Below are 27,199 nucleotides of genomic sequence, written 5' to 3'. Positions count from 1 at the left end.
CCTACTAATGAAATTTGAGGTGAATGATACATGAAGAGAAAGGATGAATGATAAAGAGAATGTGAAGGGTTTGTTTGCAAAACCGATAAGTCCATTTTTGAAGATTTTGAAGTACGATCTCTGTCATAAAGTATAAAATAATACCATTTAAATGATATATTGGTCACTACGTATAAAGGTATATTTTTGAAGTTATGGTCAAAAGAAGTAAACATTTTCTTATTATTCTCTTTATTTTTCTTGACCTTTAATCGCAAATATCTCCATTTGGCAAATATGGACTTATCGGTTTTTGCAAACAAACTCTTCATGTGTAGATAGGATGCTGCTGATGGAGTGTTTGATGAATGATGGAGGGATAGAACATGTGATGGATGGTAGAGGAGATTGATAGGATGAATGATAGAGGAGAGGTGATAAGATGAATGATAGAGGAGATATTAGGGTGGATAGAGAGAATGTGGAAAGAGAAGTCTACTGATGGAGTGCGAGATGAATGACAAAGTAGAAGAAAGTAGGATAGCTGATAGAAAGAAGCAGAAAGAGGATGCTGATGGATATGAAATGAATGATATAAGGATTAGAAATCTATAGGATTGGTGAGGGGAAGAATATTGAAGGAGGAAAGCTCTTGGTGGAATTTGGGATGAATGATGAAGGGAGAAAAAAGTAGGATGAGTGATAAAATGATTTTGAAGAGAGGTGATGCCTTATCAATGAATGATGGAATGAGAAAAGGTAGGATGGATGATGGTGGGAAGAAGATGCTGTAGCACCTGTAGCAGCTCAACTTTCTCTGCTTCTCTTCCTCCTCAATTTCCTTCTCTCCGCTCTGATCTCTCTGTCTTTCCACTCACTCTCTCCTCCTCTCTCCGTGGGTCATTTATCCTCCCCTCTGGTTCTCTTCAAAACAATTCCAGGTAACCGCTTGACAACACTGACCACTTGCTTGTTTCACTGTCTGATACCAGAGAGGTGTGTCACACTCTGTATATGTATAAATACCGACTGCTCTTTGTGTAAAATGCAGAGTGTATCACAATTTCACCGTTCGTCACATCAGTGACTGGCTCCCACAATTTGGTGCAGAGCCTCTAATAAACCATCCCAATCTACAATGTACGCTCGGAGTGGCTCGTTGTCTTCATTTCCTATAGTGTATACGACCTTAATTAATTAGTGAGTAGGTGTTGCTACCACTACATCATCATCATCATACCACTCGCTAAAATGCCCTGATAGAATGCGAGATAAAAGATAAAGGATATGGTATAGGATGAATGATAGAAGAGAGATAGTTGGATTGGGTAGAGAGAATGTGGAAAGAAGAGCCCACTGATGGAAAGTGAGATGAATGATATAAGAGTACATGTATAAGAGAAAGTAGGAAGAGTGATAGAATGTGGAAAGGGGAGTCTCCTAATGGAATTTGAGATGGATCATGATATATCTTAGAGCTAAGGAGAGATGGGATGGATAGATAAAATGTGGAAAGAGGAGTCTCACGAAATAATTATGAGTGAATGATGGAGGGAGAGATAAAATGATGTTTGAGGAGAGACGTAGAAAGAAGAGTCTCCTAATTGAATTTTTTTATGAATAATAGAGGGAAATAGGATAGCTGATAGAATGTGGAAAGAGGAGTCTCACGAAATATGAGTGAATATGGAGGGAGAGATAAAAGGATGTTTGAGGGAGAGAACGTAGAAAGAAGAGTCTCCTAATTGATTTTTTTTTTCATGAATAATAGAGGGAAATAGGATAGCTGATAGATGTGAAAAGAGGAGGCTGCTGATGGAAATTGAGATGAATGATGGAGGAAGGGATAGAAGGATGCTTGAGGGAGAAAATGTGGAAAGAAGAGTCTCCTAATGGAATTTTAATGAAAAATAGAGGGAGGGAAAATAGGCTGATAGAAAGAATGTGGAAAGGAAGCTGCTGATGAAAAAAAGTAGGATGAGTGATAAGAATGTGGAAAGAGGAGTCTACTGATAGAATGTGAAATAAACGAGGGAAGATAGTAGGACAGGCAATAGAGAGAATGTTGCCAAAGGAGTCTACTGATGAAGTGTGAGATGAATGATAGAGGGATCGAGAGAAAGCAGATTAGGTGATGGAGAGAATGTGGAAAGATGAGGCTACTGATGGAATGTGGGATGAATGATAGATGGAGAGATAGAAAGATGGTGAGAAGAGAATGTGAAAGAGAGCTAGTTATGGAATGTGATATGAATGATATATAGAGGGAGAGATGGCCTCGATGTGTGCTATGAGAGAGAATGTGGAAAATGGAGGTTACTGATAGAATGCGAGATAAATGATAGAGGGAGAGAAAGTAGGACTGGGTAAGGGAAAGAATGTGAAAAGAGAGGCAGCTAATGGAATGTGAGATTAATAATATACTATTAGTAAAAGAGATAGTAGGATATATGAGAGAGACTGGAAAGATGTGAGGTTGATACTTATGGAATCTTAGATAATCAATGAGAAAGGGGGAGAAAGGAGGATGGTGATATAGCAGAATGATTAAGGAGTCTCCTAATAGAATGTGAGACAAAATGTAATGGAGGGATAGAGGTAGGATATAGTTGATAGAAATGTGGAAAGATGAGGTTACTAATAGAATGTGAGATGAATAATAGAGGGGAGAGAAAGTATAGGAATGGAGGTAGGAAGAATGTTGAAAAGGGAGACTGCTGATGAAATTTGACAAGCGCAACGTCGGAGGGAGAGAAAGTATAAAGGAGTGATAGGAAGATTTTTTTTTTTTTTTATGTGATAGTGATAGAAAGAATTTTCTGCTGATGGAATGTGAGATGAATGATAGAGTGAGGGACTGAAGTGTAGAGTGTGAAATAGAGAGAAAATCTAAAAGAGAAAGAACTGGGTAGAGTGTAAGATGAATGACAGAGGAGGAGATAGTCGGATGGGCTGAGGAAGAGAATGTGGAAAGATGAGTGTCCTATCTATGTGAAATGAATGATAGAGGGAGAGATATTAGAATATGTGATATAGAGAGAGTGTGGAAAGAGGAGTCACTGATGGAATGTGAGATGAATGATAGAGAGATGGAAGAATCGGTGATAGAGAGAATATGGAAAGATGAGTCTTCCGATGAAATGTGAGGTGAATGATAGGAAGGAGAGAAAGTACTATTGTGAGTGTTGAAAAGTGGATAGAAGTGGCTCCCAAATGACAGGAGAGAAGACATGAATGGAATATGGCTGATAAGGGGAGACTGATATATGATCGTATACGGAAGAAAGAAAGTAAAAAAAATTAAAGAAGGTGAGAAGAGTGGAAGAGCTACACGTATGAAGAGAAAAAATGTTGGAAGAGATGATGGCTTAGGAGAATGTTAGAAAATGATAGACAGATAGATAGATGATTTTTAGATAATAATATATTATATAGAATGTTAGATAAATGATTACATAGAGGAAGGGGAAGTAGTAAGACTTATAAAAAGAGAGAATTCGGAGTGAGTAATAAGGGTATTGATCAAGCATCAACAGATGTGAGATCAGTGAGAGAGAAAATGTGCAATGAGTGTGAGAGGGAGAGACGGGTGGGGTGAGATGAATTGTGCTGTGTGACGGACGTGAAGTGGATTGTATATCTTTCTCAGTCACCGATGGCAGTTATCAGCATGACCAATATCAACAGGTCAAACCCAAATTTGACCAAAAATCAAAAGAAGAAGACGAAGAAGAAGAAGAAGAAGGAGAAAGAAGAAGAAGAAGAAGAAGAAGAAGAAGAAGAAGAACGAGAAGAAGAAAAGGAGGAGCAGGAAGAGGAGGAGACGAAGAAAAAGAAAAAGAAAATGTAAGGAGCAGAAGAGAGAGGGGAGGAGAAGAAGAAAGAGAAGACTTAGCAAAACAAGAGGAGAAGAAGGGTCGAGAGAGAGAGAGAGAGAGAGAGAGAGGAGAGGGGTAGAGAATGAAATGATATAACAATAAGAAAAATTCGGGAAAATTCTGGTTCAATGATTTCTGCCTCACACTGAGGAAACAGACGTCCTGCCAGTACTGACACAAGTCAATTTTTAGTGAAGAATATTAAGTATTGGCAGCCAATTAGTTTTGAATAAACCTGTAGTTGATGTCACAGGCGATAGTTTCATGATAACGAAGACGGGTCAGGAGGAAAAGATGTGAGTAAACAGACAAACAGACAATCAAACAAACAAATCTCAATTTGATCATGCATTACGAGAAGTACCGGCAAAGACATGTTCTGTAGGCCCTATTAGTCTGGGCTCGACATTAGAGGTGGCACGATGGCCGGGGACCACTAAAAAATAATTGATGTGGGGCCACTAAATTTTCATAAAGGTTATCTGTTGGTGGTTCAATTCAGCAACAAATATTCAAAATGGATTGTTATGTTTCCTTTTATCACGGGCCAATACATTTCTTATCCGGGTCACCAAATTTTCAGATTTACCAATTTTGGTGTCCCGAACGGGGCCACCAGAGAAAAAAAAAGTTAGTGTCATGCCATTTATTTGAAGATACTGTACGATACTGGCACAAATCCAGCAATCTCCCCATATATGTAGCAAGTTCATGGCAAGTTCATGGCATCGTCTACTAAACTATAATATAATTTTACCCATGTTGCTTTTATCACTAGTATAAATGTGGCACTTCCTCTTCTTCTTCTCCTCCATCATCATCATTATCATTATCATCATCATCATCATCATCATCATCATCATCATCATCATCATCATCATGCATCATGCATATCTTTTTTTCTTCTTCTTTTTCTTCTTATTTCGATTGCAAACACTATAAAAGAGAAGTGTGAGAGAGCAAGAGATGATAGGACAGAATGCGTATGCTCGGAATGTAAATAAAAGCATAATTATATCACAATATTGATCATGCTCGACCGAACATATCAGTGTCTAGTCGTAAGGGTAAGATATCATATGCCTCCCTCTCTCTGCCTTGAGGTGGAGGTGTTCGCAGCAACCACGCACGATACCGGAAGTGTTATGTAAACTATAAACGAAGTGTTTTCGCGGGAAACGTGCTCGCGGAGGATGTGATCCCAGCATCTTCGACGTTAAAAGCAGGGCGTTTGTTTCGGCATTCTCACCAAAAGTCTGCGATTTGTTAGACGGGGTAAGTACTGATGACGAAAAGGCATTCTTTCCAGCCCACCATGATACACAGAGGACTTTGTCGTACAGAAAAATGTTCATTCGCAGTGTTACTCCTTTTTTTAAATGGGCTTGTTTCCCAGTCCCACGCGTATATTTTGATGCAGGGTTTCTGACCTTGCCATGTTCCCGCCGAGTTACGAGTAAAGAAACCATTGGAATGGACATTCCATTCAATTTATATGCACCTTGAACATATGAAGGAGTCTTTACTCTTGCTGTAATATACGAAACATAAAAGTCACTTTTCTCGATCCCTTTGACATGTTTGACGCACGCAAGCACTAGCAATGTCGACATCCAGCATGTCTAGGAGAGTGCACAAATAGTCCATGCATTGATGCACGCTGATGCAAAGTATGATGCAAAGCGCAATGTGGCATTGCAATGCAATGCTTACTCGCCCATCTAATCGTAACAAATAACAATCATACAAAATGATCACATCACATAGGAAGAGTTACTAGATATCTACTCATTGTTGTGAAGGGTTTGTATTGCTGAATTAAATCAGTAAAGCCAGTCACTCAATCCATTAAAAAAATTTCCAGTGAAAATGGGGGGGGGGGGGGGGGGGGGGGGGGCACGCATCCAGGGCCCCGGGCCGCCGCGCCCTCCTCTTTCTATCTATAATCTGAATCCACCTGGCACCACTGACTGCACTGGTGAAGACTGGAGCCTATAAATGAAACTGATACAACCAAGTGATAGCATATCCTTATCTGACTAGATCTATGCACAAACTTCAAGTCTGGAATCTGGGATGACTTTCTACCAATGCGAAGAACAAGTTTCCAGCATATTCATTTATGACATCATATTCATATGTGACATCTCAAGTGTGGAGACTGATATAATGTCACCGGCCTTTTCCTATGTGAAGCTAGTGTCACATGTTTAATTAGACTACTCACCCCCCCCCCCCCTTTTTTTTTTTTTTCTGCTGATTAGGGTCAGGACAAAATATGACAGGAATAGAACAAAATAATTTCTTATAGATTCAGCCATTGCAGAAGCTATTCTCAACCACAGCCACTACAATTGTAACCAATATCATGAAGTTGTCACACATATATTAAAAGCAATGTGTATGGTATACTTTATGTAGGTAAATAAAAATTAAGAAATTGGGTGAATTTGGGGCAGGCATGTGACTTGCTACTCATGCAAACATTTGAATTTGTATTCCACATGTCAGATTTAAATGATGATGGACCTTTCTTGTCTGTTGCAGGAGATGGCAGCATCAACTCAGTTGGGGTCTGACTTGGCCAGTTGTTCATCTCAATTAACTCCCAAGCCCCCCAAGCCATCACCGAGCCAATCAGAGGAGCCAGAGAGTCCCCTGAAGACCAAGGCTTCACCCAAGCGTCCAATGAGAGAGGTGGTCAGTGCTAAGCTCAACAACTCAATCTCTGCCAAATCGCCGAGCCGACAAGGGAACTCGCCGAAGAGACCACGGAAGGAGGGAACGGGGAAAGTCGGTGAGAGCACGGCCAACAAGGAGTCCGAGACACCGAAGTCTGAAAAGAAAGAGGCAGCGGCAGCAGCGGAAGTGGTCACAGACGAATGCGAAGCGGCAAAGGGTCGCCAGTATTCTGAAGGACTTGATGTTTTGGCGAGGTGGAGCGATGGACTCTTTTATCTCGGAACAGTAACAAAGGTTGGGCAATAGTCATTCCACCTATAGCCATATTTATTGGGTACAGGGAGTTATTGCACTTTGCAGGGAAAGACTTCAATATGTTTCTCCCCCACCCCTACTTATTTTGCCACACCACTGTATACTGATGAATCAGACTGTGTTGAAAAAGCATTATGGATTTTAACTCTGTTATATCCAAAGACTTGAACTTTCACTCTGCCAATTGCAATAGTGAAATGCTCATTCAACATTAGTTTGGGATGTGTCGCTTTATAACTAAAAAATTGTTTTGTTTTCGGCTTTACGCTAAATGGACAGGTGGATGCTGATCACGAGAAGTGTATGGTATCCTTCGAAGACAACTCTGAGTTCTGGGTCTTGTACAAGGACCTGCAGAAAGCCCACACGGACAGCGAGGATATTACTTGCTTCGTCTGCCACGATGGGACTTCGGAGCTCCCCAACGAGATTGTCATCTGTGACAGATGTGGAAGAGGTGAAATGCGTACTTGTGTTGAGAATCCCAATGCATACCTTGTTTAGTTATGCGAAAGGCATTGTTCAGTATCAAAGGATACAACTTATTTCATTATCACAATGACAAATTGTGTTCAAGTAGCATAAGTGTGATGGTACAAAATTTCACGGGAGGTAAAAGATGAGGTGCTATATTTAACAGAGGGAAGTAGAGTTGAATAGTTTATCTCATCCCTCTCACCAAATGATGATCTCATCTGTCAGCAAATAATGATTCCAGTTCTAATTCAAATCTTATTCCATTGAATGAATATATGCCATATATTATTTGTTTTACACTACACTTGTGGTCCAAGCCGAGGCAAGAATATTAACAACAAGCATTTTTCAGGGAAGTGTGAATTGGAAACAGCAAGTTTGATTATAACCTATTTGAGTAATGTACATGGAAGGTGACATCATTGTGCATTATCCAAAACTCTTCAAGGGCATTTGCACTCTCGCTAATGAAGCACGCAATGGTCCTTTTCAGCTCATACTGTGCATGTCATGTGATGAGAAGTTGACCAATCAGATAGCAAGAATCTCTATTAATGTTGCACAGAATGCACTGTTTTAATCATTTTGTGATGGGTTTGAGTCCTGCATTTTTCTTTGCCAGGAGATACTTGTTGTATGTACGGGTCCTCTTAGAATGTGTTCGCGTTCGTTTCATGACTTCTATACTTCTTTCCTTTCCAGGTTATCATCAGCAGTGTCATAGTCCTGCCATAGAGGGCGGCATTCTACAAAACGAGGACGAGCCGTGGCATTGTAGACCTTGTGTGTTTGTTAGTTCAGTCAAGGTACGTGCAGCATTGATCTCCTTGTATGTCAAGTTGAAATATACAATATTTTAACTGGTGCTTTGAGTTGAACTGTAAGAGTTCCTACATTCAGAAGCAGATCTATGGATATCAAATCCACAGATTTGTTTGTTTATTTTTTTTTTTGTGAGAAATGTAATTACCCTACTTGTTTGTGTGTATTAAATGATTTCTTGTGATGCTGTTTTCATTAGACCATGATTACATCCCTTTTGTGCAATTCTGTCAGATTACAGTGTAATGATAAATTGGAAAACATACTGTAATTGCGGAGGGAAATCAAGTAATTGAAATGTAAAAGTGTCAAAATAAAGCTTATAGAACTGGATTTTAAGTCTGTGTTACTGTTTCCAGCCCGACCCCCCCCCCCCATCCTAATCAAAATGTCTGTGTTCGCATTAATTTCCACTTGCCCACCCATTAATTCATGTGTAATTATGCCTCGTTACCATGGTAACTGAACATCTTATTATTACAACTATTCTTGATGCGCAAATGTGACAGCATCCAGATGAATTGTTTTCCCTGAGAGTCAAGGTCAATGAAGAAGTGCACATCAAAAATCATAAAGTGAGAATTCAGTATGAAGGGGACAATTCACAAATATCTAATATCGTGATCCTTAGTTGAAAGTTTAAAGAGGGGAATCTAAATTTTTTAGTCTGGCTTGTGGCAGATGCATCTGAGTCAAATCATGTTACAATTGTCATTCATAAATTCCTGTGGTGTTTAAAGGCTAACACTTTCCAGCGTGGACATTAGCTGATTTTCTATATTCATTACTTTTCATTTTTGTTTCTTGATATTTCAGGTGGGCGGAGCTCTTAAGAAAGGTCCAGCAGGTAATGGAAATGGCTTGAAGTTCTATGTGACAGTGTTTTTATAAATTAAACTACAAAATGTTTTTCATCCTGCCAGTCATTTTGCAATACAGTTCAAATATGCAAATTATCAAGTGTGCATTCTGTCCGTCATTGAGAGTTTTCAGTACTGTTTAGGTTGCTGTCAACAGCGTTGTTTTATGTCTTTGAGAGTGTGTACAGTAATCAATGTCTGACCTCTTCTTAAGAACAGGTTGACTGTTATAAATAAAGTTAAGAAGAAAGCAAATGTTTCTGGCACATTCTCTTAGCACTTCCTCATCATTTTTCTGTTTTGATTCCTTTCATATTTGTTGCTTCCACTGCAGTAAATGTGCCATATTTTCCTGGTATGAGAGTCCAATGCAAATAGTGTATTGAAATTCAAGAGCAAAAACAAGCAATAGAAATGGTCTGTTTTTTGCTGGTTCTCATGTTGTCTTCTGCTCCTTTTCCCCCCCTTGTCTTTCATGTTTTGCAGCTAAAGCATTCCAAGAGGTGAAGAAGGCACTCCCATACAAAGTAAGAAAACCATTAAAAACATATTCTGTGATATTTTCTTATATATTTCTTATATCTTTGCTGGTATTAGTAGGAATGATATATTCCTGTTCAAATAATTAAATTACATTTTTTTTTTTTTACCCATCATGTTCAATATTTGGCATGTGTATTTACATTCAGTATATGAATTATGTGATCATGCCCAGTAAGTGTATACTTGATGATGTCTGTGCTTATTTCAAGAACTACAGGTAATTCTACAATACTATAAATGAAGGAAAATTGTTGCTATGTGTGTACTGAGGGGACATTCACCGAGCCTGGTGACATCATTAAAGATGTTGTATTTATTCACTTTTAGAGGTGTAACAAAAAATGATGGTGTTCCTGGAAACACCTAGTTATTTTCTGCCCATGTTAGCTCTTCAGCAATATTGAGCATCTCACAATATTCACTTCTGTCCAGGCTTCTCCCATATTTATGGAGATTTTGTGTGATAGATTCATCTATCTGTTTTTGTCTCAATGTACATTACAGATTGAAAATCTCCACTGGGATACCGGCCACAAGACCAACACCGAACAGTGCTACTGCTATTGTGGGGGTCCAGGAGAGTAAGTGTACAATGGCCTATCCATCATTCTCATTCATAGATTAAATCTGTTGAAACCTTAAAGGTTTATTATTTTGCTGTGAGGGGATAGGAATTGTTTCTCGTTGAAAAGTAAGTAAATGTAGGTGTTTTTTTTTTTCAATCTTCATTATTGTTTCTGTCAAATACTAGTACTGTAAACAATCTGTACTAAAATATACATATGCCAAGAACTGATTTACATGAAGGTATTGTAGGTAATCCTTTCTATACCTAGCTCATTGCATTCCTTGATATGTTGTTATCATAATTGCTGTAGAAAGGGTTTGGCATGTACAAGGTAAATTTAAACTCTATGAAGTGGGTTGTTTGAGTTTTTTCCGTTGTTTCAGTCTTCACATCACATCTAGTCAGGTCTAGTCACTCAGTCTCTCACATCCATGAATGGACTCCGTCAACCATATTTGCTTTTTTGAACCACTCTCCTCAATAGTATTAAGGCGACATCTCTCTGAGACCTGCGATGTTGCTCTTTAAACCGGAGATTACTGCCTACCTGCTGAGTAGAAATGATATATCTTTTCTTTGTCTTGTCTCCCATTTAGCTGGTACTTGAAGATGCTTCAGTGTTGCAGGTGCCGGCAATGGTTTCATGAAGGTAATCAACTACCCTGCGTCCCCACTTTGGAAATGGTCCTTACAGAAATAGTGATGTAAAAGTGAAGTATCACTTTTCCTTAGGAGCCTCTTAAGCATAATTATTACTCTTTGAGAGAGAGAGAGAGCCCTGTAACTATTTAAATCCAGCAGTGGCCATTCCATTGCATTTAAGTCTATGAGAGATGTGTGTTTTTCCTCCTACCATAAAAGCTGAGGGTTAAAGGCTTGGCAGGATACAGGGAAGATATTTGCAATATTCTACTATGAGGGGCTGTGTTAGAGTATTATATTGTTTGGTGATAATCAAGAGTGCCTAATACTAGACCCTGTAAACACTTCTGTGGGCTCACAATGACAATGAGATAATTTTGAATTTGATTTTTTTATTTTGAAATTCTGCAAGAAGATATGTTGCTGATGCAAAACGATTTAATTTGTGAATTATCTCTGAAGTTCATTCAGAACTTCCAGCACAATCTGTGTGAATGAAATGCTGACCCATGAAAATGTGTCTGTATTCAAACTATACTGACCTAAAATGATGACAGTCGTTTGCTAGATTCCAACTCTCCTGTATTTTTTCCTCCCACAGCATGTGTCCAGTGTATAGAGATCCCAATGATGTATGGCGATAGGTGAGATAGAGTTACCTTCTTCATTCATCTCCAATGTTCATAGTCTTCATACAGAAAAACAATTGAAGATCTGAATATAAGAACGACCCAAGTCCAATTTTTGGCCAAATTTAGTTTGACATGGGAAATTGTAGCTTATGCATGGACTAATCTTGTGTATAAATGATAAATCCTAATTACCCCCGGAAGTGCCTGAAATAAATGAGTTAAATCTTATATGAATGTAAGAATGAAGGACTTGGGTCATTCTTACATTTGGTCAATTCCACCGAAAGGTTGCATTTTCTGAAAATCAAACTATTGAGTATAAATGATTAATGAAGCTTAATTAGATGATCTGGTATTGTTTACTCAAAGCAGCCTTTCACAACGGATATTTTGATACCTCATTTGTGAACATCGGTGAACGTGGAGAGGAGTTATGTCCGAAAAACCTTCAATTTTCATGAAAATTGCCAATTTTTGCAGAATTTATGTATCATTTCTGACACACTATTATGACCATAATACAGCTTGTGTAATTCTCAGATGGCTTATTTTCTGAATGTTCTATGGTCATAGATTGGTTTTATGATGTTCTAGAACTTGTTCCGGCATCAGTAAATATTATTCTCTCAATCTCAAAATGTGGTAGTTGATAGCGTCCCATAAGTCACGTTTTTGTGTCCCATCAGTCACACTGGTTTTCCCTATCCTACTACTGTACCAATGAGTAGATATTCATGCCACTTGGCTCAGGGTAAGCACCAACCCTTTGCTCCATTCAGGAAAGAAAATATCTTTCCAGAGTCTCTGTGTTTAAGAATATTTCAGAACTTACTTTCCCATGTGAAAAACGGTGGTCCTCAGATGTCCCATAAGTCACGACAGCAATTTTTCATTGCTGTATGTAATGCAATGATATTTTTTAAACTAAGTATGGTGTTTTCATAAACTGTGATATGATAGATCTAACCATGAACTGAGAAAAATGCATTTGATGCAACTATTTTCTCAAAATACTGGTTTGAAATTGCCGAAAATTGTCACTTTGTCCCATAAGTCACAATGGAATTGACCATTCATATTATAGCGCCCTCTCTCGTCCTTCTCTCATCTCTATAGCAGAATATCATGTACATGATTCAAAGAACGACCTCTCCACAATCAATGTAAATGTTAATTGTCATAATAATATATGTTCTAATTTGTATATACAATGTTGCCTTCCCATCACAGTTAAATAGAATTATTATATGACAAATAAAAAAGATATGAAGTTTTTTTAAGTTTACTCGAAATGGTCTTCCATGGACTTGGGTCGTTCTTATATTCAGATACTCAATTATCAATTATGAAATTTTAAAAATGCAAGCTTTCCAGTGGAATAGAACTCATAAGGTATGATGCTTGCAAATATGAAGAAATATTGAATGAAATCTGATGGATAGCTATTGACTAGTGTGGTCTAAGTCATAGACCCCGTGGATGGGACTACTGTAAAGTACGTACGTGTTTGGCAGTGTTCAGTCTCACATAGATGTAGACCTATTCCGTTAGCTGTAAACCTCAAAAGTGAATACCAATTCAAACAACAGTGACGGGAAGTGAGGCAAAGGACTGTGGGATGTCAGGTCAGAGTTCACAGGCTATAATAAGCTCTATAGATGACATCATTGTCTGAGCCATTTCTGGTATGGATTATCCAGTAGATCGGCATTTGCAGCGTTTGCGTGAACAAAGGGATATCCCATAGATGGGCATATATGCTAAACCTATGACATCTATCATCATTTTGTACTTCTTTCTTCTGTGTTTCTCCCACAGGTTCTATATATTTGTGTGTTCTGTGTGCAATCGAGGTCCTGAGTACCTCAAGAGGCTTCCTCTGAAATGGTGAGACATTGATCTTTGAACATATTTAAAATCGAGGTGATTAGTATTATTTGGACTGGTGATACAGCATGAGTCATGGGGCAGCTTTTATTTTGTATTTTTAGTAGAATTCCATCTGAAGTCACAGTGCTGTGATAGTAATGAAAGTGTGCTGACATGTCCAATTGCTATTAAAACAGTGGCAAACCGCACTATAAACTCCCCAAACATACAAACATCACTCTACAAAGACTTTGGAGATCACCAACGAACTCACAATAATGATAGGTTATTTCTGTAGTGTCAAAAAGCAAACAATATTATGAATTCATTGTCAATGAATTGAAATGAGTAAAAGTAAGGAAGATTGCAAAGGGCTCTACAGGTAATTCCACACAAACTATATGCACATGTAATGAGAAGATCATGGACAATCTTTCTTCAACAGTGTCGTTTGTTCAGGTATTTCACTCGGGTCAAGTTGTAGTGGAGTATGACATACTAGTAATAAGGCCAATATGAAAGAGAATTTTTGCTGTCACACAAACTAGATATGTCTACAGCAAAAACTTTCTTTTCAAACCTCATTTTGTGGTCTTTCACATTTGTAAATAAATGTAACATGACAGTAGTGAGCATGTTTTATCGAGAATGATTTGATTGTGAATGCAATGTTTCATCGTGAAAGATTGTTGTTCTAAATCTGCAGGGTGGATCTGGCACAGCTGGTGTTGTATAATCTAACCCTGCTGCACAAGAAGAAGTACTACGACTTTGAAGACGAGATCCTCCCCAACCTGACCCAGGAATGGAATAACTACCAGGTTCCCCATGTGAGTTTGGAGACAAAATGCTGCTTCAATACTCTTAAGTTTTCTCAGCTCATTTATAGCCTGAAATGTAGCTGTCCTGGGCCCTGTTTCGTAAAGCTGTTTGTAAAGTTATGCATGACTTTACGAACGACTGAAATATGAAGTGCCAATATGTGTGCCCATTTTTTTGTTCTCCTTAGCTTTTAACAAAGTACAATTGTATGTCAATATTTCATTTACATTGGGGCAATAATACACTTTCAACTAAAGACGTGTCTTATATGTAATAATTACCATTATCATCTGCAAATTTCAACTTTAGCTATTGACATTAACAATGACTAGAAAACCCACTTGGCTTGCCATATTTAAGTCGTGCGTAATTTTACGAACAGCTTTATGAAACGGCCCTGATCATGTGACTCTGGGATACTTTCTTATCCAATCAACTGAAACAAGATGATTTTGATAGGACTATCAAAGATCCTGGAAAGTTTAGGGGATTAAGTGGATGATTCATGCTGTTAGTTGCCGTCATGGTTATTGGAAGCTACTGAACTCGTGAAACCTTTGAACCTTGGAAACTTGGAAACTTGAACTTGTCAAGACCTTTGTACAAAGATGAATCCTGCATTTTCTTATAAACTGTACAAGAGTCTAAAATCTTTCCTCAATACTTGTCCATCTTCCCAACATGAGACATATTTATGGGTGTAGTTTTCGTCAGCTTCATACAAACAACCCCATGGCTGTCATGTCATTGAAGCAACTTTGGTGAATTTTTTTTTTTTGTATTATGCTGATAATTTATTTCACTGAGGGTGTATTACCGCAAGATATTTCTTTCGTATCTTAATATCTATCTCATAAACAGCTCATGGCTTCTAGGTTGCTGAAGCAACTTGGAAAAAGATACCACATCTATGGTTTATGATCTCACTGAGACTACATTAATACCATAAGATTTTTTTAAATTTTAAATACATTAAATTCTGAATTTATTAAAGGGCCTGGGGAGGAGTGTTCGGTTGTGCAAAACATGCGAAAGAGAAGGTGTTTTGGGTATAAAATGAAAGGTAGATATTTAACTTAACATGTGTCAAAATATCTTGGATATCGAAATCTTCTCAAATGTTTTAAAAAGCGAAAAACAAAACATACTTTTCTGGAAAAAGTTCCTTCGATACGATGGCGATACGTATTTGAATTGCGGAATACTGCTTGTTGACTGCGGACATCAAGCCAACTTACAGCGAAATCAAGCCAACATGCCGAGTGAGCTGCGGAACTACAGCTGTACTAGTAGTTAGAGCACGTTAGTTAGAGCAAGCTAGCTCTGACGGCTGGCTGTGCCTATGGGCGCGGCGGCGAGCGCTGGCCGCATCACTTGCCATAACTCGCAGCAGTGCAAGCTCGAGAGCTAGCTAGCTGTACGATCTTGCATGCTGTGTACGAGTGTATGAGTTCGCGTTGTGTTTTCATTTGATGAGAGCGCTAACCTAAAATCAAAGGACTCCTAGATCCTCCGATTCTGATTCACATGTCCTTCTTCCAAGATACTATGAGAGATAGTTCTATCGTCGGAAGACTCGGTAGGCTACGTATCCTAAAAGCCATCAAACTCCATTACAAGATTCTTCATTGAGAAGTACGAGTACCGAAAGCGGGATAGGTGAACGCGGTACTACGTAGCCCGACCAGACGCCGGGCTATTTATACAGCGATCGACTGGGCTGTGCCTGTAGCTGCTGTACGTAGAAACTTTTCCGGGTAAGGACACAGCCCAGTACGCAGTTACAGTTGTAGCTACCGTGCTTCGCACGGCGTCTGGTGACCTGGTCGGGCTACGTAGAAAAAAAAAAAAAAAAAAAAAATCAACGAAATCTCAATTATTGATTACAATTACACGAAACACAAACGGGTTGTGTTATTACATGTACATGTAATTCAATACATATCTTAAACTTTTCATGCACATTGCCAAGAAATGCAATCTTCATGGCAAACCCATTTTTTTATTTTTTTATTTTTTTTTTTTTTAGTTCTTCAAAGATTTGAAACACAAGTAGGCTAGAGAAGTACCAGGTACCATGTTATATCTAAACTTGCATTGGATCTAACCAATAGTTCATTTTTATTACCAGTACAACTTGTCATGTATTCGTAATTTCAAATGTGACTTAGTTGTAACTTATTGTGGATGATTTTCTTCACAACTGACACATGCACTGAATAGGTTAGAAAATTGGTCATTGGTATGGCTTAGGCCTACCTTTTTTTCTGTACGAATAGGGTTAATTGGAATTATTTCACAGATACACACAAAAATGTTGGGAATCAGATCATTTTCAGTCTTCTAGACTGAATAATGTGACACCTGTAATAGTCTAATAACTAATCCAGCAATTTCTGAGGCTACCTTACACATTTTCTCATTCATCATGCAATGCAACCACGCATGATGCAATATGTCTCGTTCACCTACAAGGCGAAAAGACACAAGAAATAATCTGTTCAAGTCAATTATTTCCACATAGGCCAACAACATTCACTCAGTTTTATCTAGAACCCTGATTAGGTTTTTATCATCAGAACACATTTTTTTCTCAGTGGTAAATTGATGCTTAACAATTAGACCTACACAGGTATAAATATCTTGTTCTGATATTTCAGTGAATAAAAATCTAACACATTTCTTATGTAAGGGCTCGGGTTCGCTTAGCTCTCTAGCACTCGTCACACTTAAAGCAAACTAGGGCAGCACACGTGTTACTTAGGAGTGCCTTGGCTAACTAACTTGTAGCCAGTTTATTCTACACATAATTTGGCATGGGTTTACATGTAAATGTGGGTTGTAACAAATATTCATACACAAAATCAACATAACAAAACATGCAAATAAGGAAACAAAGGTTAAAACTAAATATTCATAATATGTAAATGGTGTGTAGGCGTGGGTGATTTAGGCATGATTTCAGTATTACAGGGAACAATGGGTGAGAAGTGAAAGAGTGGAAAATGTCATGTGATAATGGTGGTGTGTCTGTGATAGGTGGGATGCGTGGATGAATGTAAATGTGAATACTACTGTATGTGTGGGTTGACGTATTTATGTGTAGAGGGGTGGTACCTGTTATAACAGAAGGGGGATACACTTATAATAAATGGTTCAAAGTAAATCCCTACACTTACACTGTACATTATACTACCATGCATACATATACAAATTTCATGTGTACATATGAATTGCATGTGTACATGGGACCTACATTAGAAGTTGTGTGTACCAGGGTACACTGACCTTACATTTTCTTTTATCTTTGCATGAATATTTGCATTTGGTGTTGCATCATGAGCACAGGTTCTAATTGCAAATGTGCTACATGTAGAAACTGCTCTCACAGTAATGTGATGTGATATACAATGTAGAGATAACAAATCTGTGCTGACGCCTTGCATGTAGGCCTATATCTTTTAAATATGAAATGTCATAATAGAAATAGTTGTATGGCAAAGATTGCCAATTTACACAGGTAAGGTAGTAATTTGAAAAAAAAAAAAAAAAAAAAAACACTGCTCAGCATTCTGTCATTAGTCAATTTTGGCATCTACACATTATACTCCTATCATATTGAACAATTATGATAACAATGATATAACATGTAAATTAAAAAAACCTAACAAATGCAACCACTTTCAAATAACTTGCACATTTGCAGGGGAAAAAAAAAATTAAGTGAAGGTCCAAGAATCAATGTCACATGGTTTAATGACTTCAAGTACAAAGAACACTATACTATTTCAGTGTGGAGACCTTCTACATATTGCATTGTCAAAACACATTCAGTTTAGGGTTTTAGCGTATACAATTATATCAGTAGAACATCATGTAGGGACCTACCAAATGTATATTACAATGTACAATGTGTATTTTTATATCTATGTGAATGAAAACTGAACATCTTGTTTGAAGTACTTCCAACACATTTGTTTATCAAAATTCATACCTATTTTTGGCTATAAAATATAGATGCAATGAATATTACAAGGGCACAAACTCCATTTACCACAAAAATATTGTCCTCATAATAATGTGATTTGATAGAGTTATCACAAAATTATGTGCTGAAAAGTGTCTTCCAAAATGCTGATGGACAATGCTACTGTGTAGGACCTGCTGTGCCACTTGAATGTAACACATGGCATGATATCAGTGATCACATATATGATGATGAGGATAATAATCATTATGAAGATGATGATAGTAATAAAAACATTAGCAATAACAACAATAGTAGTTGTAGTAATAATAATAATAACAATTAGAGCAATAATGAAATTTGTGAAAGGCCCTTTCAGTGATGTACACTGCTGTGCATGACAGCCCTGCTTAAGTTCACTTTAAAACACTGATGCAATATTTTATTGTAACGGAGTAATTGTAGCTTTTCACCACTGAAACACCTGGGAAACACAGGGGGGAAAAAGACCAAATGAAAAAATAAAAGGACAAAACACTTTGTGCCTGGTTATTGCAGCCCTTTCAGTTTCCAGTAACAATTTAAGCACATGCAGTTTAGGAGTTTACAGGATTTATATTCCTTACTTGCCACATGGGGCAAGAACAAATTTTCTATGCAATCAATTCAATGTTTCATTCTGATTCACACATTTGAGTACTAACATGTTTGTTGTTACCTCACAGAAAAGACAGAAATAGAGAGTTCAGAAATATGAATGTAGTGTCATATCAGTTAGTATTGCCATCACATGAATGTAGGTCTATGATTTGAATTGATGTTATTCATGTTCAATGTGCATTTATCAGAATCCCCAACAATCCTGGTACAAAGGTGCAGCTTTTTCATTACTAACATGTCTTTTGCTATTATACACAATGAAGGCATAAATTGACAGTAGGCCTATAGGAAGAGCTGGTGTCAGAGCTATTATCATTGCCATCACTCGGATGCACTCAACATAATTATGATATTGACGTCATCCAAGTTCAGTTTTCAAACATTTGCCAGCCACAAAGAAGAACATGAGAGGGGATGTCACTGGCTTCATGGAGCTACATGTAAGTAGCTGGGAGGGCTGGTTCTGATTAATGAGAGGGGATGTCACTGGTTTCACTGAGTTTGGTGGTAGAGAGGGCTGGTCTCCACTGGCGAGATGGATGTCACAGGTCTTGCTGAGCTGCGTAGCCTAGAAGAGGCAGTCTTATTTAGCGAGAGGGGGTGTCACTGGCTTCAACAACCTGGATATCTGGGATGGCACTTGGATGTGATGCTAGCTGTTCCACTGCAATAGAGGCCAACAAGCACATTCTATTGATCTCTCATCTAATGACTGAATGTTGGTGATATAGTAACTACTACACATTTACAATGAAAAATTATTTTACTACTCATATAGACTCAATTAACTATTCAGTATTACACATAGTAAATATTCTCTTTAATGACTAACATTCAAGCAATGACAAGTTTAGTACCGATGAAAGTATTTATGTTAGATGCTGAAAGTCCAATGAAAATACTTAGTAGCCCACTTTATTTATGATATTTACATAAAAATTCCTAAATATGCATGCCAAAGGGACGTCTTCATCATCTAACCTGTTATCTTCTAACATCTGCCCAGGCTCTGATAAAATCAATATCTGTCAGCACTCTCACCAGGTTTTGATCCACTTCAATCTGACCCAAGTCCTTTCCTCAGAGTAGCATTTTCCTCCACAACTAATTGGAGAAGGCAACGGCATTCACGAACTTTTCCATTTCACAGGGGCATCTGGACAGGAGTTCATCTGTATATCAGACACAATGAAAGGCATTAACACTGACTTACAATTAGGATAGTTGCATTAGTTCTTCACCACTCTGTAAATTTAGTCACAGAACTTGCTATCCCTTTTATTTCAGTGTAGAGTCTACCAGGTAGCTTTATCTTGTAGTGCTCACATATATGCAACAGAGAAAACTCCATGAAATATGTTAGAAATAGACTGTCTACTGTAGAAGTTAAATAGCAAAAAGGAAAATAAGACCTACAGACCCCAGCCAAATTTTTGATGAGTTGACACTGCACATGACGTCGGGATGACCTCAGCCTCTCATTGTGCATCTACAAAGTAGGCCCTATGTATACAAGCTCATATAGGGCCTATGTCTTTAAATCCAGCCACATACATGGGATTTGGGGGTCTGTAATTCCACATACAATCATATAGGAGGCCTATATGTGGCTGCAATGTACAAACTATCTAACTTGTAACCCTAAAAGTAATGATCAAGACAACCATAATCTTATTAACCACTACCACAGCTATGGGTTCAAAAAAAAAAATGTTATCAATTATTACAGCAAGAATAATAACAGCATCGTTTGAGAACACAGAGTTAAATCGAACAATTTATTGATGTTTTGTTTACTAAATATCAACATTAATTTTCATTTGCAGGTTCAAAACAGTTGTTGGATCTAGGTGTCTTAAAACAAAATGTACCAGGTAATTAAAGACAGTTTGTACAAACCTTTTGTACCAGTGCAAGGGCTGGTTTCAATGGGCAAGAGGGGATGTCACTGGCTTCATCAAGCTGGGTAGCTGGGAGGGCTGGTCTCGACTGATGAGAGGGGACATCACTGGCTTCACCAAGCTGGGTATAGCTGGTCGAAACTGACGAGAGGGAATGTCACTGGCTTCATCAAGCTGGTTAGCTAGGTCTAGGAGGGCTGGTTTCAACTGATGAAAGGAGATGTCACTGGCTTCACCGAGCTGGGTAGCTGGTCGAAACTGACGAGAGGGAATTTCACTGGCTTCTGACATCAAGCTCGGTAGCTGGGAGGGCTGGTCTCAACTGATGAGAGGGGATGTCACTGGCTTCACTGAGCTGCCTAGTCAGGATGGTCCTTGAATGTGATGCTGGCTGTTGCCCTACAAAAGATACCCACATTTGCCACAATAATATCTGACAGACCTTTCTCAACAACTAGCACCTACTGTGTTACAAAGCATACACCATTAGCCACTACACTAGGGACTGAGTGAACTGCGCTGCAATGCATATACGCCATTAGCCACTTATGTATACGCACAATAGATACACTTCAATCAACATTTTTGCAATGCCATAACCGGAGACAATAATTAGGTACCTTACCAAACATGTGAATTCACGTTTTTGGTCCGCGATCATAGCTGCCGTGACAACATATACACGGTTGACTCTCCACAAACTATTTGTAAAAAGCGAGAGTGACCAGATGATCACTCTACGCAGCTCTTCGCTGACACTTTCACTCATTCAGTGTCGTTTCGTAAAATTGGATTTCTCGCCTATCGCCGATTTGTAACAAACGGCAGTTCTGATGAGTGTCGTAACTTTCTTATTTCGAAATTTTGAGACCCATAATTTGACATGAAGGTAGAATAGGGCAACATAATCCAGAATATGGTAAAATAGGAATTCGCGTATTTACATGCAAAACACTTTAGCGTGCCATTTCTTAATGTGAACAGCGATTTTGTGCAATTGCCAGAAGCACATTTCAAAAAGGAGAACTGTTGAGCCAAATTTGGGATATGTCATTACGCAGAAAAAAAAAAAAATTCCAGTTATCTAATACATTGGCAGAGAAAAAGGGCCTCGGACTAGGAATGGTAGAACATTGGTCTAGGATACCTACCATACTACCTCAATCGCATTCTGAATTCCGGTACACCTTTGGCTTTGTGAATCTGCATGTGGCCTTTCTTCAAATGTGAGTAAAATCTCAGGCAAATTGTGATATATCTTTTAGTTTACCATAATAGAAACAAGTTAGGGTGTGGGGAAAGAGTTCCTTATGCCCCCCCCCCCCCACTAGTTTGCACAAATAATGGTTCGATAGGTTGCTGTTGTTGTTGTTGTTGTTTTTTTTTGTTTTGTTTGTTTGTTTTTTTTTTGCTAATGGTGGACTAAATAAAGGTTTAATAATATGGGAAGTCTTCCCATAAATGGCATAACCTTTATTTGGTTTATTATCGGTAAAAAGGAATGCTAGGCCTAGTTTGTTTGTTTTGTGCAAGTTGGTAGGGGGGGGGGGACATAAGGAACTCTTTCCGGGTGGGGCATAGGATACCTAACAAAACTACTAATCTAGATTCTAGGCCTACTCATAACAATAGTATAGTGTGTGTAGATCCTCTAAGTGACATCTCTATCAGCAATATACACTATTACATTGTAGGTCCTAACTGAAGTTGACTGTTACTCACACTGAACTGAATGAAGTCTTCCGAGTTTCACAAATTCATTACCGATCCAGCAGAAGTGAAATGACATCTCTGTCGTTCAGCCCCTAGTGTCTTGAGGGGAATTGGGATTGACTTCATTTTATTTTTCTGTCGCCATCTCCATACTCTGTCACTGGTTTTCATGGTCTTCCTCTTCTTGGAGACAGATCTCTCGCTCTCCTCCTGCGGCTCCATTGTTGTGTGGATGGAGTGGTGGTACGGTAAGTAGGCCTATATACGCAGCCAGCAGAGTTCGAGCTGACCCGTGCTAGCTAGCTGCCGGGCGGATGCCGGGAAATGCACCGATAACGCTCGCTAGCCAGTGAACAGGCACCCGGGTTTCGCCTCGCGATCGCGGCGCGTCGATGTACAGCTGTACACTCTATCTTGGGCTTGCTTTTCGCCGAGGAGAAGGCAACAAATCAACGCTGTGCCAAAATCGGACAAAAGAGGGAGGCAAAAACAACACTTGAACGGAGAGCCTCTAAGCCGACCCCCTGTGATTTTGACAAGCGTTACATGTAACGCTCTTCACAAAATCATAGATATCTTCATAATGCCGTATTTTTCATCGATTCTTTTTCATTGCTTAGTCCTTTCATAGGCATTGACCCTTGTTTTTGCCTGTTTCACTTCATGAAATAGTACTTTTGCATTTTGGGTTCCAACACTCCTCCCCAGTCCCTTTAAAATTCTTGAAATGGGATTTTGTTTGCATATCCTTACTGTATGAATACGTTATTGTTTTACGCAGCTCTCGGAAACAACTCGGTCGGAGAAGCAGGAGAGTATGCTGTCGGCCCTCCTGAGCTCCAAGATGAGGTGAGACACCCTGGTATATGTTAGTCTTCCCTCCATCACGGTTGTCATAGAAACATGATTTTATATGCGATTGAAGAAGACCTTAAGCTGTTGGAAGATGAAGATGGACAGAAATGAGGAAATAGGACGTCATCTGTTTGTTTTATTTCTTGTCATGTAGCTGCCAACTATGAAATTTCTTGCTCAGTGAAAAATTATATCACTTCCAGAACTCTAAAGATAGCAAGAAAGATTTATTTATTTTAACTTCTTTATTTTTGTGTGCAAATATCCTAGACATTTCTTGAACAATTAATGAATGATCAATTTTCGGACTGATGCAAATTCCAGATTTAGAGACTATGTGCAGCTAAGGTGTAAAGTGCATTTCTCATATAATTTTGTGAAGAGTTATACTGTTTAAATGGTGCCCTCCCACCCCAGGTTTGCATGTGGCAAGGAAGTGAAGAAGAAGAAGAACCTATGGGGGTTGAGGGTACGCACTCCACCCGTCCCACCCACCATAGTCCTGCCCGCTATTGGTCAGATCACCGATGAGGTCATGAATGACATGAAGATGAAAGGTCGGAAGGTCGTGACCTTTTTTCCAGTGCAGAGGTGAGCCTTTCAGATCTTGAACTTTTATTTCTCATTCATTTCATATTAGTGGTGCTGGGTAGTTTTAGTAATTTCAAAACCTATTTGAAAATATTACAGAAAAATTATGTCTGCACAAGATTAAAAAGAACCTAGATTGAAATTCATAGTGAGATCTACAGTCACACTTCTGGTCACAATATCTTTGCCATATTATTGTCGCCATAGAGGTGCTTTTTAATACAAGCATAGCATATTCTTGTTATGTTAGTTCTTCATGTATAGTTCCATTATCATTTCATCTTGCATTCGCTGTGGTTAGTGATAAATCCAAATCTTTTCGACTAATGTCTTTGAGTCTCTCCCATTAATGATACAGTGATCAAGTGGTTATTTAGCCCTTTCTGTGCCAGGGATAATGTGTACAACTTTGGGGTTTTCTGTGCCATCAGCAGTCAAAGCATACAAAGGGTTAAACTTGCATTACAGAGACCCGTGGGCAATTTTCATGCTCTGATTGTAGCATCTTCAGTCATTTAGAGTCCTGGAATGCCATTTGGGTGGACTTGATGAACTCAGTAAGGTTAGCAGTAATGTCAAGGGAGATCAGAAGTCCAGAATTTAAATACTGTAAAGCAAGAACTATTCGCCATTTGGAATTTTTGCAAATTGAAGGTGACAGCCTTTTTTTGCGGCATGAAATTTTCGCAAATTGCCACTGGCATCCAGTGTATTATAGTGTAGACAAAAATGTTTGCATGCATTTAAATTGAGTGAATCTTGGCTCTGGCAAAATTGAAATCCATGTGAAAATTTCTGATGTTACAGTAGTCTTGACTTGCGTATGTACATTGTAGAACAAAGTTAAGACAGTTTCTCTTTATATCATGTACAGTCTCGTCACCAAATCTTCCTTTTTTTTCCGCTCTCTCTTTTCTGTTTTGGAATACAGCAATGACAGAGACTCTTTCTCTTGTTGCTTGCCTTTTCACAAATTTTCACCTGACAGCTTGTCTCCCGTTCCGCTGGAGAGGAGGAGGAAGCAGAAGGGACTCACCGCCGAGGAGATTGCAGCGAAATCGAAGAAGGCCCGGAAACTTCTCCTGGAGGCAACAAATAATGTAAGTCACCGCCCCTCTCCAAGCTGCGAGGTCGGGCAATTGTGTTGTGGAATGTGATTGAGAGCATCAAACCTTGCCTGGAGTCAGATGATTATGCCTGTATTCTCTACTCTGCATAGATCGAAACTGTTCCATTTAAATATACCCTGATGGCAGTAGACGCAAAGGAAGAAAAGTTTTCCTTCTTGGAAAGGGAACATTCTATAAAGGCGCCCCCCCCCCCCCAGTTCAAGTTCTGTGAAATTTTACTCCATGATTGCTTATGCTGATTTGAATAGGTTTTCACACCACACTTTCAGTATGTATCAATCTATTGATTTTTTTTTTCTATACCCAATAAGCTCCACCCCTTAAAAGAATCTTTCTTGCCTTTCATGATGTCATCAGCAAAAGTCAGCTTGTAAAAATAAACATAACAATTCCTTTTTGTATAGAATTGTATTAAATTTAGATTCTAATTCCTGTCTGACACTACAGTATTGTGACTTGAGTTAGATATTTGTTTTGTTTTTCTCCCCCCCCCCTTGTTTTTCTTCTTTCAATCCTCTCCATAATCTAATTTGAATTAACTTGCATAACTTGTCTTATTGTTTGCATTTCTTCTCTTCAAACAGAAATTACCTCACCCACTCACCAGCCCCAATCAGTTGTACCGTGGCTATGCAGGGGGAGTGTGCTCATCATCCATAATCACCAGTGGGGGCTGTTCTGTGCTTGACATGATCCCCCCTCTAGAAATGGTCCCCCTCGGCAACAGCGTGGTCCCGTGCTCGCCCAGTGTCCCCGAGGAGGGAATGTCGTCAAAGAACGGGACCGGGCAAGACAACGGCGCGGTTAACCAGTACGGCCGCCTGCTCTCGGGACAGTTGGAAGGGAAGAAGCGCAGGGGCCGGAAGAGGAAGCACAGACCCAACGAGGACGCGGATGACCTCAGTTCGAGCGAGGTCAGCCAGGCGCCGGACATTCACAAACCGTGGCCGGAGAAGCCGCCGCAGGGGACCAGCCCCAGCAAGCTGCGGCTGAACGGCATGTCGGAAACAGCCAATTCGCTCTCCATCCTCCAGAAGTCCGTCTCATCGTACTTTGGCGCCGAGGGGCGGCTGGCGTGCGGGGAAGGCTACAAAGTGCTAGGGAAGCGGGTCTGTGTCGATGGCAAGGTGCAGTATCTCATACAGTGGGAGGGATGTTCACCATGAAAAAACAGAAAAGGCCAAAGCTATCGATTAAACATACCAGAGATTAACACAGATAATATCAGTGTTGAAAAATCACTTTAGTGCAGAACATCTGGAAGTGTGAATGATAGCAAAAGGAGACTTGTTTTATTGAGAAGAGCAGGCAAAGGACATTCGCATACATGGAAGACACAATCTCTGTAATTTGAGGGACCACTTGTGTGACATTATGTTTAATTGTGTCATTGTGTATCTTTATTTCATGATGTTATGTAATCGAGTGTCCCAAGAGAGCAGAAGGGAAAAATGCTTACAGTCGATGAAACACCTGTGATAGTAATCTTGTCTCTTTTATTGGCATGAGGCATAAACTTTGCCTCAACGACGCAGAATGTTCTGGAATATTTTCAAGGAACAGTGGAAGACATGGAGATCAAGTGATGGTGAAACCGTTTAAGTTTCATCTCCTGCCGTTTTCTGTCCGCTTGCAACTGGAATGCATCGTAGCTCGTGGCTCTTTTAGCGTGAAGATAACAGAAAACCGAGTTGTTCTGGAGAGAGGTTCAATTTTGGAAAAGCGTTTGCTGGGATTTGGACTGAAAGAGACAGAAACCAAGTATTGAGTCATCTATCCATATTGTCTCATATTCTCGTGTATCCTCATCATATTGTATGACTGTTTATTTTCACACCATGTTGAAAATTGTGTTTGTGTTAGGTGCTGGTGATAACTGGAGCAACTGTAGTCTGATTTTTCTTTGATGCCCCTGCTGTTTGTTTGTTTGTTTGTGTTTTGATGTACCATAATCAGCAATTTCAAAACTTGGGTTTCTGAAGAGATCAAGATTCAATGTCTATATGTGTAAGTGGGCACAGTCATTTTAAAGACTTCACACACATCCCCATTAAGCAACATTTTACATTTTGTCCCTGTCTGAAAATCTGATATAGATGTACAATAACATGTATTGTGTTATGAGCATATCTTGTCTAAATTTCAGTTTCTATCCCACAACTGTAGGAGTCCACTCATTCCTTGAGGGAAATATGGATGAGTGAAATTCTAAGTGTAATACCCTTTGTGGGAATACAAGCCATGTTATAAAGAGACACCAGTACATCAGTAAAACAGAGGGATTGCCTAACTG

The 27,199-nt window shown here is 39.0% G+C and overlaps 1 protein-coding gene and 1 long non-coding RNA gene across 2 annotated transcripts; one reads left to right on the top strand and one right to left on the bottom strand.

The window, feature by feature from the left end:
- Positions 1-6,407: 6,407 nt before the first annotated feature.
- On the top strand, positions 6,408-26,185 carry LOC140240414 (metal-response element-binding transcription factor 2-like). Its single transcript, XM_072320180.1, has 14 exons — positions 6,408-6,833; positions 7,134-7,311; positions 8,034-8,137; positions 8,970-9,000; positions 9,500-9,540; positions 10,061-10,137; positions 10,721-10,773; positions 11,368-11,410; positions 13,217-13,285; positions 13,974-14,097; positions 23,112-23,179; positions 23,603-23,776; positions 24,765-24,876; positions 25,491-26,185. Exons 1-14 carry the CDS (start codon positions 6,408-6,410, stop codon positions 26,070-26,072), a joined length of 2,082 nt encoding a protein of 693 aa, XP_072176281.1. The 3' UTR covers positions 26,073-26,185.
- On the bottom strand, positions 19,853-22,947 carry LOC140240415 (uncharacterized). Its single transcript, XR_011902031.1, has 3 exons — positions 22,340-22,947; positions 20,616-21,016; positions 19,853-19,888 (listed from the first exon to the last, which is right to left on the bottom strand). It is a non-coding gene; the product is annotated as an uncharacterized lncRNA (long non-coding RNA).
- Positions 26,186-27,199: the final 1,014 nt, after the last annotated feature.

This window comes from Diadema setosum, chromosome 17 (genome assembly GCF_964275005.1).
Source record: "Diadema setosum chromosome 17, eeDiaSeto1, whole genome shotgun sequence".
Classification (NCBI taxonomy): Eukaryota; Metazoa; Echinodermata; class Echinoidea; order Diadematoida; family Diadematidae; genus Diadema; species Diadema setosum.
Note: the sequence above shows the minus strand (reverse complement) of the source record. Positions and strands in the feature narration are given on the sequence as shown.

Coding starts and splice junctions, on each gene's coding strand:
- LOC140240414 (XM_072320180.1), top strand. CDS start 6,408: ATGGCAGCATCAACTCAGTTGGGGTCTGACTTGGCCAGTTGTTCATCT. Junction 11,411..13,216: donor CCAATGATGTATGGCGATAG/GTGAGATAGAGT, acceptor TTTCTCCCACAG/GTTCTATATATTTGTGTGTT. Junction 24,877..25,490: donor TCCTGGAGGCAACAAATAAT/GTAAGTCACCGC, acceptor CTCTTCAAACAG/AAATTACCTCACCCACTCAC.